The following is a 21,799-nucleotide window of genomic DNA, read 5'->3' as shown; positions in this document are numbered from 1 at the left end:
ACATCTAATTTGGCAACAGGGAGATAGCTGTACCGTGATCATTCAGGAAGTCTGCTTTGGCAAAAGAAAAATATCCTTCAATTTTACCGTGCAAAAAAGAAGAAATACAACAATATAAACATAGTAATATGGCCAGCTTTATAGAACCAATCATGCTTAAGTCCCTTTTTAAAATGTTGAACACAGTCTGGGGCTGGCCCGGTGGTATAGTGGTTAAGTTCATGCACTCTGTTTTGTCAGCCTGGGGTTTGCTGGTTTGGATCTTGGGTGTGGACCTATGCACTGCTCATCAAGCCATGCTGTGGCAGGCATCTCACATATAAAGTAGAGGAAGATGGGCAGAGATGTTAGCTCAGGGCCAATCCTCCTCAGCAAAAAGAGGATGATTGGCAGCAGATGTCAGCTCAGGGGTTATCTTCCTCAAAAAAAAAGTTGAATGTAGTCTTATGTACATTTTTGAAAGGCAAGGAAAGGAGGATTCTTGAAATTATAAACTTGGGGCTTATTTTAAATACTTGGAGATACCCTTAAATAGAATCATCAAATACTGACATTTCTTAGCATGAATTTACATACTTTTGTGATGAGAGAAAAAGTGTTCAATCAAATTTCCTTTAATAACAGAACATAAGAGTTTATAGTTCAGGTTTATCAGGGGAGGTGACAAATTTGTTCCCCCTTTACTGGCGTGTTTCTCTCACTGTGTTCTATTATTCCTGTTCCTATGCTTCACTCCGTTAGGGTTCCAGCACACTGAGCTACATAAACTCTCCAAAGGTTTGCATGGCAGTGACATCTAACAGTGTTAAAGCCATAACACTCTCAAACTGTTCGAGGTTACAAAAAAAATCTGATAGGAAATAACAGCCTTTTTTATAGTAATGTTTGACTCATATGATCACTACACTAAATTCAACTTATGAAATACTTAAAGGAATTCTAGTAAAACAAAGATAGTTTGCCTATTTCTGGCTACTATTCAATAGTAGTGAAAATGGCTTTGAAATAAAATTGAATGCCTACTTTTTTAATAAACATGTCTGTTGCATACCTTTTGCCATGGATTATGTCGAATATCAAGAGTGAGAAGGCTCGTGGTGTGTTTGCATAACATATTTATTTCATCACCAGATTTTTTCAGTTGATTCCAGCTCAAGTCTAAGTGCTTCAGTTTCATCAGACCTCTAAACCCCTCCAGGGTTATCACATGGTTATGGCTTGCATCCAAATATTCAAGGTTATACTGCAACACAGACAAACAGAAGTGGTGCTGAATGGATCATGGTTGGTATTTACATAGTTCTTTTCTCTGTGATTCTCTAGGTACTTTACACACTTTTTGGCAATCCTCAAAGAAAACCTAAACAGTAAGTATACTGCAATAACGGTATCAATGTGTGTATTCTCCTAAAGAGTTACAGGTATTTTATTTTAGTCATTCTCTCTTAATTCTCACTTCACTCTTGTAACATAGAGTGGCAGTGTTTGTTTTCATAGAAGAGAAGGCAAAGAGAAACTGGCAAGATAATTTGTCCCCAACAAACAAGGAATTACACTTATTAATATCTAGGCTTCTGGTTTATACCCTTGAACCCATAGCCTGGTTAAAAAAAGTCCATCTTCAGAGGTAGAAACTAAACTTATTCTATACTTTTCTTTTATAAAAGTGTATTATTTTTAATAATAATTTTTAAAAATCATTAAAATAACACTTTTATTGGAAATTTGAAAAATATAGTAAATAAATAAAAATTTTAAAAATAGAAAGCTTATATAATGTTACTGCTCAGAAAAAAACACTGAAGACGTTTTTTATTATATGCACATATATTTCTTCTTATGTAAAACAGAGCATGTTATATAGAATTTTGTATCCTTTTAACATATTCGCACACCCTTAAATATTCTTCAAAATGATTTTGCATGATTGCATAATATTCTAATAAGTGAATTATTGAGATTGTCTTAAACATTTTATTAGAGACATTTACCTTGCTTCTAATTATTGGTAACGTTTCAACAAACATCCATGAATGCAATATTTTAATTGAGACTGAATTTTTTCAGAACAGTTTTTTAGAAATGGGATTACTGGTTTTAAAGAATTCTGTATTGTTAAGACTCTTGATAAATACTGCCAAACAGTTTTCAAGAAGTTTGTACCAATTTTTTCTTCCAACAGTAGAATTTGAGAATGTTCATTTCCTTAAATGCCCACCAATACCCATACCTTATTTTAATTTACATTGTTTGTTACCAGTGAAGTTGAGTATCTTTCCATGTGTTTACAGTAGCTATCTATAAATTTCTTTTTTTGTTTATTGTATTTCTTGTCTTTGGAGATTTATCTAGTCAGATTGTCATCTACTTATTTGTAAGAAGTCGTTAAGACTTTAATTTGTTACTTCTATTTGTTGCAAATAAAATTTTCTTTTAAGGTGTATACTACTCAGACCCAGAACAAGGAGGAGATAAAGAGAACGTTAAGCAGATATTTTGCAACATATTTTTTACAATAAAAATTAATATTACTATAGGTTAAAAATGAACTTTATTTCTTTACAACTTAATTCAAACAACTGTTCGAGTTCAGCAAAGAGTTAGTGACTGCTTGAAAATGCATAGTTCCTATTGTTGGAAGAGCACCCGTTATAGAGGTTCAGGTTTCACATGTTGAATGTACAGAGTATTTAAATCTAAACAAATTTCTGAAAACCAAATAGTGTTACTGACTTTTTATTCTCCTAAGTAAGCATAGTAAAACAGAACAAAAGCTGTCATTTACTATCATAATTTCTTGAACAAAAGGGTATTTGGCAGAAAAAAAGTATGAAGGATATAATCTTAGAACAATCTTTTAAATGAAATTAATTTAACTTTATAAAAATTTACTACATGGCCCATCTCTTCCAAATTTTCATCATAGATTGGTGAAAACTCGCCCCAAATTCTGGCACTTGCCTGCAGGCTAACATTTGGGAACCAAACATCACAAAAAGATAACTGTCTTCTTTCCTTGAAAACAGGGCTGGGATCTTCATTTTTGCATTCTCAGGGTATAAAACAGACTCCATGAACTCAGGAAACATCCATGGGATGGTATTTTCAGTTTTGCAGCAGAGTTTTCTGTTTTAATATTTCTTGTACTTCAGTTTAAGAAAAAGTTACTGTACAGCCCAACTTGCAAAGATCAAAATCCTCAATCTCTCTTTTAAATATCCTTAGGGATAACGGTTCATTCTCTAAATGTAGACTAGCTGTCTCTAGACATCTGGAACGCGTTAAAAAGAAATTTCTCATTCAAAAAGATAAGACAGAAGTATTGTTTCAATAAAAAATTAGGGATGCAGGGACCGGCCCCGTGGTGTAGTGGTTAGGTTCGTATGCTCCACTTCAGAGGCCCGGGATTTCATGGGTTTGGATCCCAAGTGTGGACCTACACACTGCTTATCAAATCACGCTGTGGTGGTATCCCACATATAAAATAGAGGAAGATTGGCACAGATGTTAGCTCAGGGACAATCTTCCTTACCAAAAAAACAAAAGTACTATATCTTTTAAGTCACTGTTAATTTATAGGTTTCCCTTCTATGCCTTTCCACTCTCCATAGTTTATCTACAGAATTACTTGGAGCTTCCTACCCAAAGAGTTTCCCACAGTCTAGACCCTCCCGATTTGCTTACTTATGCTATAACTCTACGTGCCTTCCATCCTCCATATTTTCTGCAATTTGGCAACTGGATGCAGAGATTGGATCAGACTCAGGTTCTATTCCTCTGGCAAGACTATAGGAGACTCATAATGTCTGGTTGTCTCACTTTTCTGATGTCACCAGCCATTATTAATGTCTATATCCATTAACTCATTGGGGATCTAAAATGGCAATATTCTTATTCCATCATTTCCTTTTCGTTTATTAGTTGGAATACTTTTACATAGAGACATTTTCTCTTATCTGTTATTTGGTTACCCAGTGGTACCATTCATACAGGAAATGCAGAACAGATGCTTGATTATTTGCCTTTAGTTACCAATTTTCAAGATAATGAATTGCTTCCCTATGATTTACCAAAGATGAGAAATTCTTTTTTGTTTTAATATCATTAGGAATGCTGGGATGTAAGCATATTTGATGAGATTCAACCTATTACAATTATCATCACAATGGAACTTCAAACTGTCTCATCTTTAGCCAGTGGGAGCATCTTAAAGTTAGCTCCTTTGCCATGACCATAGTGGTCTTTGATAGCTTCTTTGCCACCTGGTATGAAAGAGGTTCAAAACACATTTTACATATTTCCTGTTGCAGACATGGGATCAGCCATTTCCTCAAGAAGCCCTGGTTTGTTTTAGAGAGAAGCGGTATTTCAGGACCACAATCTGGGTTGGTCATTATTCCTAAGTCTTTTCATTGGACAGAAATTGTTGCAGGGGAAGTGTGTGTGTGTGTTTGTGTGTGTGTGTGTGACTATATATGTATGTATAATTAAAACTAACCTCATGAATTAATATTGATACTTCCAACTTGGTTCAAGGCTGAAAATCGTTTAGTTTAACCTCTTCTCTGTTACTTACATCTATATCTTTTTTTCCTCCCACACAAAGAATTCTGATTCTCAAAGATACAAGGTGATAGAAATAGAATATTTAATAGTTAACTCATTTGTTTTATCCCTTACTATATACAATAGTCTCAGAAAAACAGCACTAATACTCTCATAAATATATTACTGGAAGGATTAAAAAAAAATTTTGGTATATGTTTTTTCCATTATTTCTTATTTAAAAAAATAATTAAAATTATCATACTATGTCTACATTGTCAGAGCATGGAGCCTTACACTCTGTACATGCTCCATGTCAATTCATTTGAAACTGTATGTTTAATTCTGATCACTAGTCCTTAGGTTGGTATCTCTCTAAACATTTTGATTGTCTAAAAAATATTCCAGGGGCCAACCCCGTGGCTGAGTGGTTAAGTTCGCGTGCTCCGCTTTGGCGGCCCAGGAATTCGCCGGTTCGAATCCTGGGCATGGACATGGCACCACTCATCAGGCCATGTTGAGGTGGCGTCCCACATGCCACAACTAGAAGGACCCACAACGAAAATATACAACTATGTACAGGGGGTCTTTGGGAGAAAAAGGAAAAAATAAAATCTTTAAAAAATATTCCATTGTAGATTCTTCAGAAAGGGCTTATGGGAACAATATTCTATCAGTTACTGCATGTTGATAACAGTCTATCTCTATCCTTTATACTTGCAAGGAAGCTTTACTAGATAGAAAATTCTTGGCTCACAGTTTCTCTTCTTGGACAGCCATTTTCTTCTGGCATAAAGTGTCACTGTAGTAAAGTCCAATTAGATTGTCATAATTTTTTCCTTTTTAGTCACATGATTTTTTCTTCGAGATGGCCAAGAACTTTTTTAGTTTCTTTAAATTTTAGTAGTTTTACTAGAATATGTCTTGGCATTTGTTGTTCTGGGTCTATATTTCAGATTCACAGTAAGCTCTTCCAATATGTAGATTAAAATCACTTTTTCTTTCTTTTGAATTGGAAGTTTTCATGAATTTTTCTGTTTTCTTGCTTTGGTTTTCTTCTTCAGGGGTTTCCATTATTCATATGTTGAATCTTTATCTATCTTCACTATGTATCCTTTCTCTTGAGTCCTTTTTTTGGTGCGGAAGACTGGCCCTAGGCTAACATCTATTGCCAATCTTCCTCTTTTTGCTTGAGGAAGATTGTCACTAAGCTAACACCTGTGCCCATCTTCCTCTATTTTGCATGTGGGATGCTGCCACAGCATGGCTTGATGAACGGTGTGTAGGTCCATACCCGGGATCTGAACCCATGAACCCTGGGCTGCCAAAGCAGAGTGTGCAAACTTCACCACCACTCCATCGGGCTGGCCCATCTCGAGTCCTTTTCATCTCTTAATTTACATTTGATTTTTAAATTTTTCCTCCTTTTCACTTTCTATTTCTCTTAAAGTATTATCTGTTGTGTTTACTTGCTTTTGTGTTTGTTTTAGTCTTAATTTCTGAAATGATTTTATTGTTTTATTTCAATTTCTTTTCTGGGTTCTTTCACCTCACTTCTGCGTTTTTCTAATCCAGATGTTATTTTGTTTTATATCATTCTTCACATTTTTTTGCTTGTTTTGAAATAGCAGTTAATAGTCATGACCCGATTCCTGAGCGTATCTTCCTGGTCTTCTTTTATTGCCTGCAGCAGTGTCTCTCTCTCTCTCTCAGAGCTTTGTCTGGGATTTGACCTCAGTACTTTCCTTGCTGCTCACTTTTAAGTGAAATTAGTTTTTCTTAACTTTTAAAATGAATTGGGGTTAGGGAAAGCTTTTCTAACTTCACAGATGTCCCTCTTTCATAGTTTATACGTACTGTTTAAAAATGGTAGTGCTGATTTTCTAAGACTTCCTGAATCTATTCTCTTCCTCCACTTCAGCCTGAACTTCCTCTTTTATTTGTTTTTGTTTTTTTTTTTTTGTCCTTATCCTGTTTAATTTTGACTTAGCCCCAGCACTTTGTTCTCCAAGAAGGATTCTGTTCTGGAAGGAAGCCATGGTGGGGCAGTTTTGAGGTTCACAGAGGCTGGACTGCTCCAGCTCCTTGAGGCCTTCTCACGGGGGGTTCCGTGCGCTCACCCGGTGGTGAAGGGGCAGACTCCTCCCAGCGTCAGCTGCTGTTCTCCGGGTGGCCCCAGGACTTCCCAGTGAGTATGAGGTGGCTATTCTGGAGCCCTCCTGTTCTCAGGTCCATCAGATGCTGCCCTCATGACTGCCTCTTTCTCTCACATAGACGTCGAGACCATGTAGGTCTTGTGATTGTTGGTGGTTTATTCCTACCAACTTCTAACGGGGCTACTTTGTCATGTAGCTTTGTTTTAAATGTTGTCCATGAGACTTTGGTTTTATCTGTTTACTGGTTTTATGTGGGGATTCAGAGACACTGAAAACCTGCTGCCTTGGCCTCCACATTCTCCAGGAATTGGCTTTGTATGTGTGTTCAGTATTAATTATGTCTATCCCAGCATTATAAAAGGTTATGATCTAGTTTAATCATTCATTGGTAATTTCGACCTTCTCCTAGTTTTTAAGTTTGTCTTGGGAGATCTCACTTTCAGTGTCATTTCTCTCAAGGATGTCTCTACCATGGAGAGTTTCCATACCCTTCTTGCATGCCTGAAGTTGGTTCTACGAGGTGGAAGAAAGTAAATGTATTGTTGTTATGTGTTCATCATCCTGGCCTCACCTTGTGTATCAAAATACCCAATCTAAGACTGTTTGTATAATGGAAGGCCTGGGTTTCATAAATAGTGGAGAATAAATAACACTGTATGGTTTTCATAGAGTTTAAAAAAGCTAAACAAGACAACCACATAAGGTAAATTAAAATGTCCTAAGCTGCATGTCATTCACCTAAACTATCAGGAAAAGAGAGTACCTTAGAGAAAGGAATAAGAAAAGTTTTTTTCTCTGAAAATAGCTCTACCATAGTCAAACTTGACCAGAAAAAGACAAATATGTATGGCTATTTGTAATCTTAACTAGATTACATTCCTAATTTTTTTTTTTTGGTTAGGCAGATTGGCCCTGAACTAACATCTATTGCCAATTTTCCTCTTTTTGCTTGAGGAAGATTGTCGCTGAGCTAACATCTGTGTCAATCTTCTTCTATTTTGCATGTAGGATGCTGCCACAGCATGGCTTGATGAGCCGTGTGTAGGTCTGCACCTGGGATCTGAACCCATGAACCCCAGGCTCCTGAAGCAGAGTGTGCAAAACTTAACCTCTACACCACCTCGCCAGTCCCAAAGTTACAGTACATTCTTTTAAATGGAAAAACTAAACTTTATGCAAGGAATGCACATTTGGGTGATGGATCTATGGGAAAAATTGCAGGGAGAGGCTTACTGTAGAGGTCAGGATAACGATTTCTTAAAGGATGGGGCATATAGAAGGAGCTTATGCTGTAGGTGGCAAAGTTCTATTTCTTGATGCAGGCGCTGGTTACAAGCACATTCACCTTCTAATAACTTACTGTCACATGTTTGGAGTATGCAGTTTTCTGCATCTGTGTTTTATTTTACAATAAAAAGATGAAAAAAGGGGCCAGCACTGTGGCCGAGTGGTTAAGATCACGTGCTCTGCTTCGGCGGCCCAGGGTTTTGCTGGTTCACATCCTGGGCGCAGACATGGCATTGCTCATCAGGCCATGTTGAGGCGGCATCCCACATGCCACAACTAGAAGGACCCACAACTAAAAATATACAACTATCTACTGGGGGGATTTGGGGAAAAAAAGCAAAAAGAAAAAAAAATTAGAAAAAAAATGAAAAAATACATATGAAGAGTACCCCCTCTCTCTGACTCCCCTCACAACCTTGTAATCATCTTTAGAGACACATTTCTACATCAGATACTCGATGCTTGAGAGGTCTATATCTAGTCACCTTTGCTAATCCTAAACTTTGAAAATACACTTAGGCATATAATTTACCCAGTTCCCTTATCTGTAAAATGGGAATATTCATCCAATAAGGCTGTGAGGATACGATGATGAAAAAAATCTTTCTATTAAAGTAGAACAGCACAGCCACATTGCAAAAGACATGCTGGGCAGCGGGCTAAGTTCACTCACGACCTAAGGGCCTTGCATGACTTAAGAGCTCACTCTCCAAACTTGTGCCTAAGCAAAATGATAAGGACTGTTAATAGCAGTTTGGAACTGCTAGCAAATTATCAGAAAAAAATTAAATTAAAAAAAATGCCAACAATCTACATACAGTCCTGGGACCTCCATTAAACTACCTTCTCTCCTCAGCTGCATACCGCACCTAGACTATCAGATTCTAAAAGGACTTTGCAACCAAAAGAAACAGGGAAGGGGGTTAATACTAAAACCTAAAGCCAGCAAGCAAAGCATCAGCTCCCACCACAACGGCGGAAGAGGCAACGCAAGGGCTTTGGTTGCAGGGAGGTGGTGCAGAGACTGAACAGCTGAGAATGAAGACATATTCTGAAAAGGTAGGTCAATCGCCTGCGACACATGGCAACAGGGATGCTGAGTGGGAGTTCTGGAACCACATACGTAATTATTTTTGTTATATGATACATAACAAAGAAAACAAAAGCCAGACAAAATTCATGCCAGTGTGTACACGGGCACTGCTTATTTGTCACAAGTCAAACAAGATCTATGCATGTGACATTCAGGTAGGAAGGACAAGGCAGAGAGAAAGAGGAATAACATAGATAATCAACGGATGAGAAGAATTGACAACATTAGATGTGAAATGGCAAACTGGAAAATGAAGAAGAACAAATAAGGACTCACAAGGAGAAGAAAAATAAGAGGGGGAAAAAAGAGCAGAAGAAAATGAAGAGGACACTTTCCAAAGGATACTTTGAAAACAAGTCTGGAGTAGTTTTAATATATTTATTTTAAAGTAGCTAGAAATCAGATATGACCACAGGCACATATTTGGTCTGCAAATGGAATCTAAATTGAAGATCTACTTTAGAGAAAGTAACCCAATGGGTATGTGTGCTTTGTTCCCTATTTGGGCTGTATAATCTTAAATATGGTATATATGACGTCATAATTACAAAAATAATTTATCTAATAAATTAATAATTTTACTTTACTTAAATAACTTCAAAAGGGCAGTTCTTACCAAGTGGTATACATCATCTAAACAAGTAAATTCGTTAAAGCTGATATTAAGTTTCCGAAGTCCAGTTAACTTAGAGAGATCTCTCAATTTACTTAAGCTGTTTCCATGTAGATTCAGACTCTGTAGTAAAATAAAATACACATGAAAGAATAAAGCAGATTATATTCTACACCATAATTAAATAACATTGAGAACTTAGAAGAAAAAAAATCTAATGTATGATCATAAACACATTATTGGATAGCATCATTGGATTCGGTTCTTCATTAATTTGATCTTCCACTTGGTCTAAATTTAGCACAAATTGGCATGAAATACTTTTTAGAAAGTAGTTAAGTATATTCTTAAGATATTTATTAGGGCAGATCTATTTCACAGGCCAGGCAGTGAACAATGTAGGCCCTAAATATTTTGGGTATCGGCTAGGATACCTCATAAGAGAGAGGATAGCAAAGGCACACTTGGATTGCCAGAAACCATTGGAGGGCACTGGACTAAGGAGGAAAGACCGAGGGTGTTGAAGTGGGAGGACAGAACATCAAAGAAGGAGGTAGGGGAGTGTCTTAGACAATTTCCATATCAGAATTTGGCCCAGACTTTCCCTGTCTGCTTGATCCTGGGCTATATAGAAGTAAATGTTATTACATTTTTATATTTAGGGGAGACCCTGATGTTTACATATTTTTCTGCCTTTAAACCACACCATTGTGAATCAAGTGAACGCTGTATTTATGCATAGTCTACAAAATAAAGCTGCACAAGAAAATATATTAATACAATTGACCACAGTATTCAAAACAAATGGGTATTATGATAAAATCAGGTGTCTACCTCCCAACCCTCTTCACTCACCACCACCATCTTATAGCCTATTATACTGTGGATATAACTAAACAACTGACCAGGAGAAACAAGTAAATTTCTAATACCTGTCAAAACTTAGTTGAAATTTTTAAGAATGGCCAATTTATGCAGACTAGTTTATTCTACAGGTCACGTATAGGTATCATCCAGATAGACTCTGTAGATAACTTACACTTAACACGTCCACAACTGAACTCACCATCTTCCCTAATTACCTGCTTGGCAGCCTACATTTCCAATCCTAACTAAGAATTTTACTATCTAACAGATATTGTTGATCACCTCCCATCCCTCTTTTCCATATAAATTTGATTCTAGAAATGTTTCTCCAACCAGCCACTGCCTTCCACCAGCGCGACCAGTGCTTTAGTTCAGACTGTTATTTGTCCTCTGGACGACTACAATAGTTTCTACCAGATTTCCATAGCGCCAGGCAGTTAAATCCATCCACAAACTACCAAACTAGGTCTTTAAAAACAGACAGTCTGTTCCTTAAAGAAAAGAATCTAAATTTTTAAATTTGTTTTCTAAAATCTATCCTAATGTGGCTACAACCTCCTACTTTTCTGGTCTCAGCCTCATGTATCCTCGTATTCCAACCTCTACCTTCCACCATCACACACCCTGTGTTCTAGCCACGCTGAATTTCTGTGTTCCCTGAAGGCAGCACGATCTTTCAACACCATGTGCCTATAGATAGGGTATTTCCTCTGCCTGGAAGACACAAACAATTACATTTCTCATATCCTTCAAAAAACCTGCTCCACTCACCTCTTTCTGTGGAGCTCTCCCAGCAACTCCAAGCTTCCTATATTTGTTTACATGTCTGTCTCCTCCACCAACCTGATGTCCTTGAGGCAGGGAAAATAATTTATTCATTTTGAACCCCAATGCTTACAAATGGAAGGGGAAAAGTCCCTCCGTTCTTGTGCTGTGGGTGTTGATCAAATTAATGCAGTCAGGTGAGGGTCACACGGAGGCCACAGTTCCGTGAAGTCTTACTTGCCTCCCTTTTTCATCTTACAAACCAAAGATAATCAAAAGACCTACCTTTGGTGCTGGTGTTTTCACTTTGATTTAATCTCTTTAAGCCTACAGGAATACATGTTGCAGAAGCTCGATCCAATCAGAACACATTCATTTTTTAAACCTTTATTACTAAAGCTTTATTACCAAAAGTTTATTACTCAAATATTCTATCTTGACATTATAGTGCGGAAACAATAATTTCTCAGTCCTGGCAGCTGGAAGATTGCTCCTGTTATCACTTTCCTGCACATTTATGATAAAGATGGTGATACTGCCACGATATTATGAAGTTTTCCTTCCTCTCTAATAATAATGTCCTGGGTTGAAGATGTACTGAATGGTGACGATGCAGTTTCACCAAAGCAATCCCACAAACTTCTTGAAAAGGATGTTTTCTGAATATTTTCATAAGCAGACTTAAAACTATTGACCTCACTTATTATTTTTAAAAATATTTTTGCATTCTCTTTCTGTTTTACACCATCACTGGAGAAAAAACTGTCATCTTAAACAATGGATTTTCGTCTGTATGTCAGCTTTTAGTGAGCCCCTAGAAAGATAGTGTCATGTAAGAATAACTTGTCTTCTCAAGTGTTCTTATTAATTTATCAATCAAATACCAATTTGCTGACTACTACTGCAGGTTCAAGCAAACAACCCACTTTCTCTGCAAGAACCACTTGCTGTTAATAAAAACATTCTTTTTTTAAACAAGTAGCTAATGAGTATCTAACGTGTGCCAGGTACTGTGCTAGGTAATGGCAGAACTGCTGCTAGTCCATACGATGCTTGTGAGCAAATCAGAAAAAGGTAGCCTTTCCTCAAGCCACTTTCATTTCCAGCTTTTAGAAAACTGTCACAATATACTGATTGGATTAGTACAAGAAATTTTACCAATAGTTGTGAGAAAACTGTTGCAGTAAATATATTACTCTGTGATTTAAAAGGTGCCCCGTAGACGTGGCCCTCTTGTGCAATGCACACTGCACAGTCTGACGCTGCTGTCCCGGTGCTGGGGATCCACATGACTAAGAATAGCCACAGCCTCTGCCCCTGTGGGGTTTACAGTAAGGACACAGAGCATAAAACAAAGGAATCGGACCTAGGCTTAGAGGTAAGAAAAGGCTTTAATGGTTAAGTATATGCCTAAAAGATGTGCGGGAGTTAACTAGGAGAAGGGGGCCAGGGAGAACATTCCATGCAGAAGGACTAGCCAGTGCAGAGGCTCTGTGTCGGCTGCAAACAGGACGCATTTAAGAAACAGAAAGGAGGCTGAGAACAGAGAGCTAAAGGGAGGCTAATATGAGAAGAGTCTGGAAAGGTGGGCCAGCTATCAGGCCATGCAAAACCTTATAGCCATATTAAGGACTTTGGTTTTATTTTTAAAACAACAGAAAATCATTTGAGGTTTTCAAGTAGGAGTGGTGAGGGTGACAAAGGTGACACGATCATATTTGTATTTTTTTTATTTTTTTAAGTTTTTTTTTTAAAGATTGGCACCTGGGCTAACAACTGTTGCCAATCTTCTTTTTTTTTTCCCCCCCAAAGATTGGCACCTGGGCTAACAACTGTTGCCAACCGGTTTTTTTTTTCTTTTTTCTGCTTTGTCTCCCCAAACCCCCCTGTACACAGTTGTATATCTTAGTTGCATGTCCTTCTAGTTGTGGGATGTGGGACGCCACCTCAACGTGGCCTGACAAGCAGTGCCATGTCCGGCCCAGGATCCGAACCCTGGGCTGCCGCAGTGCAGTGTGTGAACTTAACCACTCAGCCATGGAGCCGGCCCCCATATTTGTATTTTTAAAAGATTACTCTAGCTTCAGCACGGAGAAGGAGTTGGGGCTCAAAGTGAAGCAGGACAGGACCTCTGTTGCATAGCTCTGGGAGGCACTCCCTACCTTGTATTGAGCTATATTCAGTTATATAGGGAATGGCGTCCAATGAGCACATTAACAGAACATAATGTGAATTGTGCCTCTTGGAGTTGTGCAATGTTGCGATGGTAGTGTACAGGGAGCCCAGTCAGAAGGCTACAGCAGTGGTCTAGGTCAGAGATATAGGTAGTTTGAATAGAATGGTAGCAGGTTTGAAATGGACAGATCTAAAAGTCAACATACAGAGGTAGGCTTAATATCTCAAAAGAATTGCCTCACTGTAAACTAAGTTGCTTCAAAAAGTAACTCAAATTCTGTTGACTAATTTTGTAAAGATAAAGCTCCTATATTCTATGTTCATTAATCCTGGAAACTGATTTGAAACTTATCTGTCTTCCTCTTAATAATTTAAAGAGACCATGTTATTCAGGAATAAAATCCCTTGCAAACCAGAAGGCTACTGGCAGACCTACAGTGTCTACACTTAAAATGTGGTTAGTCTCAACTGAGATGTGCTGTAAGCGTTAACTACATTCCATATTTCAAGACTTAATATGAAACTATCTGAATAATGAATCTTCATATTGATTGCATATTTAAATAATACTTTGGATATATTATATTAACTAAATATATTATTAAAACTCATCTTATTTAATTTTTTAAAAACTTTTTTAACCTGGCTAATAGAAAAATTTAAACTATGTATGTGGTTCATATTAGATTACTATGGACATCACTGATCCAGTCCACATGGAAGGAAAGGGCTGGGCATTTTTAACTTTCATAGCATGATGCCTGACATCGTCACGTAGGTGGTTTAGGATCTTTAGACTTTAGACATGTGAGAGATTCTGATTCCAAATTCAATGTTGTTATCCAAAAACTTTATTCCTCATAATACTCACCACAATATGACTATAAATGTTAGTCTTTGTAAGGGAAAGTATCGTTTTATCATCCAAAGTAGTCAGTTTTTGTCTGGGCTTGATCCTGGGATCCATTTTTATAACTTGATCATCAAATTTCAAATCCTGGGAAAATACTGATCCTTCTGAATTTTTTTTGCTTTCTTCTAGAATAACATTGTTGAATGAAGAAAATAAAGAGTGAGCCTTGACCTAAAAAATTTATTAAAAATATTGAAAATTTTGTTGCTGTATTTATCATTTGAAAAAGAAATTGGCTATGTAGAAAAGATGAATTAACTTTTTTCAGATACATGGTAATATCTATGATGATCAGAATCACATTAGGAAATCTCTGAGAGTAGATTAAAATTGTGGGCTAAGAAAGGGTGTGTTCATCCCCTCCCACTGAAAATTCCTTAAAACTGGCAAAAGATAATTTTAAAATATTTTATAACAGTGGAGAAGGCACCAGTCAAAGACTAGAAGTTGTGAGACATAAATCAGAATGGACTGAATTGACAGACAGATAGGATCAGTAACGTAACCTACAGCTAAAACATATGCCGGAGATAACTACTTTCAAGAGCAGATTCAGAGAAACTTGATGTTCAGAGTGAACAGGTAAAACATCAGGAGGATGCCCTAGATAATTATCAGGTAATTAAGCAATTATGGGAAGTAATTATGGGAAGTAATTATTGTTGAATGAGCAAGAACAACATGAACAAAGAGAAATGGCTCTAGAGAAAAACAAAAAACGTCCATAAGAGAATTTTTTAAAATTTGGGAGAAAAAAGCATCTATGATAGAATAGGCTGCTATAGAAAGGAACAGAGTAAACACTTCAAAGTCAAAATAAAAACAATTAGTGAAATAAAAAATATTCAGTAAATGCTCTGAGAAACCAAATGGATATGGCAGCAGATCAAATTATCAATGTGGAAGCTAATATTGAAGAAATCTTTCAGAACATAGAATTTAAAAGTGGAGATGTAAAATATGAGAGAAAAAAAATTAGAAGACATGGAGGATCAATTCAGAATGTCCAATCTTTAACTAACAGAGGTTCCAGAGCACTTAACAAGAATGAAAGAGAAGAAATAATCAAGGAGTTAAGAGAAGAAAACTTCCAAGAAGTGAAGAAAGAACTGAATCTTTAGATCAAAAGAGCTCCTGAAGTGGCAAGCAGAAGAATGATGCAGCTGAGGTCTTTGCTGACATTGAACAGTCACAACAGCCAGAACTGCCCACCTCTCGACTTCTTGCTATTTGAGTTATTCTGCTGACTGTTTGTCTGGGTTTCTGTTTCTTTTGCTGAGAGCACACTTGACTGAGACAGTCTCATTCATAAAAACAATATAAAATATAAATGCCCAGAACTAAGCTTAACAACAAATGTTTACGACCTGCAAAAGGGGACTTGAATAAATGGAATAACTTATCATGTTCTTGGATGAGAGGCCCAATACTGCAAAGTGGTCAGTTTGCCCCAAATTAAGGTTTTTTAATTGAAGTATAGTTGACATATAATATTATGTTAAGGGGCTGGCCCCGTGGCCGAGTGGTTAAGTTCGCGCTCTCCGCTGCAGGCGGCCCAGTGTTTCGTTGGTTCGAATCCTGGGCGCGGACATGGCACTGCTCATCAAACCACGCTGAGGCAGCGTCCCACATGCCACAACTAGGACCCACAACGAAGAATATACAACTATGTACTGGGGGGCTTTGGGGAGAAAAAAGAAAAAAAAAAAATAAAATCTTTAAAAAAAAAAAAAAATGTTAAAAAAAAAAATATATTATGTTAATTTCAGGCATAGTGATTTAACATTTGTATACATTACGAAATGATCACCACAATAAGTCTAGCAACCATCTGTCACCACACAAAGTTATTACAACAAATAACAAGTGATGGCAAGGATGTGGAGAAGAGGGGATCCTCATGCACTGTTGGTAGGAATGTAAACTGGTGCAGCCACTATGGAAAGGAGTATGGAGGTCTCTCAAAAATTAAGAATAGAACTATCATATGATCCAGCAATTCTACTTATGGGTATTTACCCAAAGAAAAAACCCTCACTAATTCAAAAAGACACATGCACCCAAGTTAAGTTTTAAATTCAATACAATCTCAATCAAATCCTAATAGGATTTACAAATAGAACTTAAGCTGATTCTAAATTTTATTTGGAAAAGAAAATGTTCAAGAATAGCTGAGAAAATTTTTTAAAAAATAAGTGGGGACAGAGAAAGGGAATCTGCCTATCACTTATCAAAACATATCATCAAGGTTGTAAGAACCAAAATAATGTGGTAGAGGTCCAAGCTTGGACAAAGAGATCAACGGAACAGGACAGAAGAACCTAAAAAAGAACCTCTTATATATGAAAATAATTTTAATGATAAAGATGGTATTTCAAAATAGAGCAAAAAAGATGATGCTTGGTCAAGTATTTTCAAGAAAAAATTATTTGATCTCTCTACCTCACACAATATAAAACAATATCTAGATGGAATTAAAAACCTAAAAGTTTCAGGACAACCTATATAAGTATTGGAAGAAAATAAAAGAGAATATTTATACAGGCCTTCTGAAATGAGATATAAAATCCAAAATCCATACCAGAAAAGATGGAGAGACCTGACCTCTTAAAAATTGACTTGTAAATTACAAATTAAAATGACAAATAAATGCTTTGCTACAAATAAAAATTAAAAGACAAGTGACAGATAATATTTGCAATACATATATATACACACTTTACAAAGGATTAGTATCCAGAATGCATATGAGGATTTCTCCAATCAATACGAAAAAGATAGAGCCCAGGAGAAAATGGTCAAGGGATGGTCAAGCAGGTGATTCACAAAACTATAAATAATCTATAAGCATATGAAAGAACATATGCTTTATTTGCCCATTAGAGTGGAAAAAAAAGATTCATAATATCTTGTGTCGGTAAGGATGCAAAGACACAAGCACTGTCACATACTGTTGGAAATTTGTAAAATGGTCAAAGCTTTGTGGAGAGTACTGGCAAAATCTATCAAAATTTAACATGTATATATCCTCTGATTACCCAATTCTTCTACAAATCTATCCTCCAGAGAAGCTTCCATATTTGTACAAAGATGCATCTACAATGATGTTCACTGAAATACTGTTTTAAATAGTCAGAAAGCTAGAAACAACCTATATGTTTCATCAACAGGGGAAGGGTCAAATAAATCAGGGTATTACTGAATAGTATGCAGCCACCAAAAGAAAGAAGTATAGACCCATATGTACTGAAGTGGAAATATGTCCAGAACATATTACTAAATGCAAAAAAAGTCACAGAATACTTAGAACTTGATTCTATTATGTAAAATGGTATATGTTGTTATATATGCAAATGCATAGAGAAAAGATCGAAAGCAAACCCATAAAACTGTTAGCAGTGGACGTGTTCACAAAAGGGAGTGGTGGTAGGGCTGAAGTGAAAGCAGATTGACATGATTATTCTATGTTCTTCAGTATAGTTTGAATCTTTTCCAGTGAGACTACAGCCATATATTACTCATGTAATATATTTGCATAATGAAAATATGTAGGTGTCATAATGATTTGTTTTGAAAACTAAGTCCTTCACAGAACAACTGTTACATATACATAGTATATATACGCTATATACTATACATATAGTATAAACTTGACATCACATTATTGGATTCAAATTACTGTTCTGTTCTCACTTGAGAAATTCCAGTTTAAAAAGATACATTCATACCACTGTAATATACTCAAATTCCACGATGTATTCTGGCAAAACAAGGTCATGATCAAAGACAAACCACTTGCACTGCCGAATGCTACAGTCACAGTTTCTTTGTCCCATGATGGAATCTAGAGTAAAATCAGAAACAAAAACAAGCACAACAAACACTCTTCAAAATGAAACATCATATATTTTGCTCATTCTTACGTAGATTAATAAACAACCAACTCAGTAAGTTCCAATTATTATGCTATTGAGGGGTATTTCCTTCTATCTTCCCACCCCCGTAGTCAGTTTCCAAATTCTGTAAATACTTACTGGGAGTCACGCTTTCACTACATAGACTAGTAGGGTCTAATTTTATTCATATCCTTTTCCTTTTCACACTTTTTTCATTTCTCTGTTCAATGTATGTCCACATAGTTTTGCCAAATGTACTACTCTAAAACCTTTGTTGTTAAAAATTGGGTGAGTTTTTATCTTTTGAAACACATATTATATGTAACTTATAAGATATATGTGTGTGTAAAATATAAAATAAAGTTTTACAAAATAAAATACCTACACACACACACGTATAAATGTCACTGAAGTTGGGAATAGAAAGATTGAAGCTCAGTAGCAGCTAGGGACAGATTTTGTAGGAAAGTTTACAAACTTTGTTAGGTAGAGGTTAAACTGTAAGCATCTGTATTACACAAACATTTTGTATTCAGACAAAAGAAAGCACATTTCTCTTTATGGCAGACATACTTAGTAAATATTTTTGAGGAATGAACACTGAATTAACCATTGGATAGTTAGCTCGACTGATGGAGTCCTCTTCGTGAGCCTCAACACTCTGGCCAAGGAAAACCTTTGTAATGAGGAGGATGCCTAAGTATGAAAAAACAGAAATCCTTTTTAACAATAACTCATTTTAGTAATTTTCCAATATCACCTTCCTTATTGTCCCCAGGCTTGACTGTGTGTTCTTTAGAGGGAGAGCTCCTGGCCATCTTGTTGCCACTGTAGAGTGCACAGCACAATGCTTGATCTAAAATAGGAACTCAATAAATACTTGTTGAATAAATGAAATAGTTATAAAAGAGGATTCCTGTGATTATATCAAGCAAAGCTTTACAGAAAAGTAAGAAGGAATGAACAGAATAAGTTTGCAATGTTTTTTATTAAGTAATTTAAAATAAGAAACTTTTTGTGGTTATTAACTGGGTAAAAATTCATTTCTGTGTCATCTGCACTTAGTATAGAGCTTAGATATAGGAGGCACTCAGTACATGTCTACTGAATGAATGAATATTTCTTTTCCCTTTAGATTCTTAAGGAACCTTGGGATTCACTCAATCCTAAGGATCTCTGGGAGTCACTGTATCCTACAGGGTAACTTCTAATCACTAAGCATAAAACATTCAGATGACTTTTTTTTTTTTTACTATGTAAAGTTATAAAATGCAATTTGAGAGAACCTAATTACTTTGGAAAGCATATTCCAGGAGGATCTAGAAAAACATTATGAAGTATTCCATAAGATGGGAATGGAGAAGAATGAGAAAAAGAAGCAAATGGTTTTTTCAAATAAGAGTTCTTTCTAGATTTAATAATCTGCTTAATTTTCTGATTATTATTAATTGAATGAAAGACAGCAAAACACACATAGTTTAGTTCAGTATGAATCACTGTAGCAGAGCCATAGTCTGGAAGCTAGAATATCACTCTTATAGAATTACGTTAAGCACATTTCTGACTACCCAATCTTCACTAGGTCGGATAGTGAAGACTAAAGAACAAGTGTCACTTATTCCCCGACCTGATCAATTCTCCGTATTATATGTTCCTCGTAACACGCACTAATACTTCATCTTTGTAGCTTGTACGATAATTGTAGTTTTACACTTATTTGCGTGATTATTAATGTTTGTAAGCACCATAAAGGAGAAACTGTGTCTAGTTTGCATAGACTGTGCCCCTATCACCCACCAGGTGCCTAACACAGAGAAAGCATTCAATAAACACCAGTGGAAGTGAAGAATGAGCAGTGGACGAGGGTGGGCAGGAGAGGACACGATGAGCTGGTCTTTTTCCCCCATCTTTGGGTACCAGGGAACCTCTCCCAGAAGTGTCCTACAAATTGGCTCGTGTGCTTTTATTTACATATATATTCAAGATGCAAACAAAGTACTGATGATTGTGAACAAACTAAAATCCCCAAAGTTTATCTTCTTTAAGGCAACTTACAAAGCAATCTATACACTTCACAAATTGTCTTTAGCCAATTTTAGATTTATAATCAGATTTTCTTATCATCTTCTATCATGATCATTAAGGACAAATAAGGCCTGCCTTCCTGAGTGCTTTATATGATGATTATTGCGTAAAAGAGCCAAGTTCTCTTTTCTCTTTCCTATGAATCCGGGGTGTGTGGTGGTGTTGGTCGTGTGTGTGTGCATAACATACATATATGTTAAGTTTATTTTTGGGACACAGCGTAATGAACAAAAGCAGACTGTGAAAAGTGTTTGTTTCATATAAGTTGGGTTAAGTATGAGTAAGAAACAAGTCTCATCCTATTAATGCAGACACATAATAATCACTCAGTAAATATTTGTTGACAACCTGACTAAAGTAGTTGATCAGAAAGTCATGTATCACTACACTGGTAAATACTAACAAAATAGGTTTTAGAAAATCTTCTGGGTTGATAAAGGCAAATATTAAAAATGTTACGAAAATAATAAGTTTGAAGGCTGAGAACTTAAAAGTTCAGAAATACTATATATTTGTATTACCATGTCTGAAGAGCTCGTGTTCAAGAGAGTTTTTCTTCTCATCCTTGTACTTTTGCTGTAGAAATTCAATTCTGGGACACTCACACATACTTAGGCTGTTAGCAAGAATAACAGCTTCTTTTCTGAGAGGCAGCTGTAAAGAAAAAACAAAATCTGAGTAATTTTACAAAATTGACACTACTTCAATACAGATGGTTTATTATTTTATGTTTACGTGTCTGGGCAAAGAAAATGCAGGCCAGGCTCGCTGAAAAGAAGTAGAAAACCTTCAGGTGCAACTCCATTCTGTAAAGCCATTCATATATTTTTAATTTATATGCAAACAGATTTATGAAAAGTGATATAAAACAATATTTGTTCCTGTAAAAGCAGCCAGAGTCAAGACTGACAACACCGTGTGGGGCAGGAGCTACAGTTTTACACGTTTTCAACGATACTCCACTAGTAATTGTGCAAATTCCAAAAAGAAAATCATGTGGGAATGAGATATTACATCAGTGACATTTCTCATGTATATGATACATTGCATTGTGCTAAAGCATGGAAATCTTAGTTTTCATTGTGACTAGATTTATTTCGTGAATGTATTTTATCGGAAATATTCATATTACTTGTTGTGAAAGCAGTTCTAAAAAGCAAACAAAAGTCTCTATCTTTAGCAGTAAAAACAACTAGAGCTAAGAAATTATATGATCCATCCAAGGAGAGAAGTAGAAATTGGCAAAGTCATGATTTAAACTCAGGTCTATTCCTCCTTGTCACTATCTCAGAGTTTTAGAATTATGACTAGTTTAATGTTAGTAGCCAAATTATCCAGAAATATATCTTTTCTATAAATGCTAAATTGCCTATATATTTTTTCCTATTGAAACCTGTTATCCAA

At 36.1% G+C, this 21,799-nt stretch overlaps 1 protein-coding gene across 10 annotated transcripts in view; it reads right to left on the bottom strand.

Annotated features, from left to right (window-relative positions):
- Positions 1–21,799, bottom strand: part of LRRC9 (leucine rich repeat containing 9) — a 115,510-nt gene that overhangs the window by 45,322 nt on the left and 48,389 nt on the right. For all 10 annotated transcript variants that reach the window (XM_070593120.1, XM_070593115.1, XM_070593117.1 and 7 more), the window contains 6 exons: positions 20,917–21,049; positions 18,884–19,006; positions 18,143–18,258; positions 14,373–14,585; positions 9,698–9,817; positions 1,052–1,243 (listed from right to left, as the gene is read on the bottom strand). In XM_070593120.1, coding sequence (XP_070449221.1) covers positions 1,052–1,243; positions 9,698–9,817; positions 14,373–14,585; positions 18,143–18,258; positions 18,884–19,006; positions 20,917–21,049 — 897 coding nt within the window. The remainder of the gene's footprint in view (positions 1–1,051; positions 1,244–9,697; positions 9,818–14,372; positions 14,586–18,142; positions 18,259–18,883; positions 19,007–20,916; positions 21,050–21,799) is intronic.

This window comes from Equus przewalskii, chromosome 25 (genome assembly GCF_037783145.1).
Source record: "Equus przewalskii isolate Varuska chromosome 25, EquPr2, whole genome shotgun sequence".
Taxonomy (NCBI): Eukaryota; Metazoa; Chordata; class Mammalia; order Perissodactyla; family Equidae; genus Equus; species Equus przewalskii.
The sequence above is the reverse complement of the archived record's forward strand: the minus strand, read 5'-3'. Positions and strand labels throughout refer to the sequence as shown.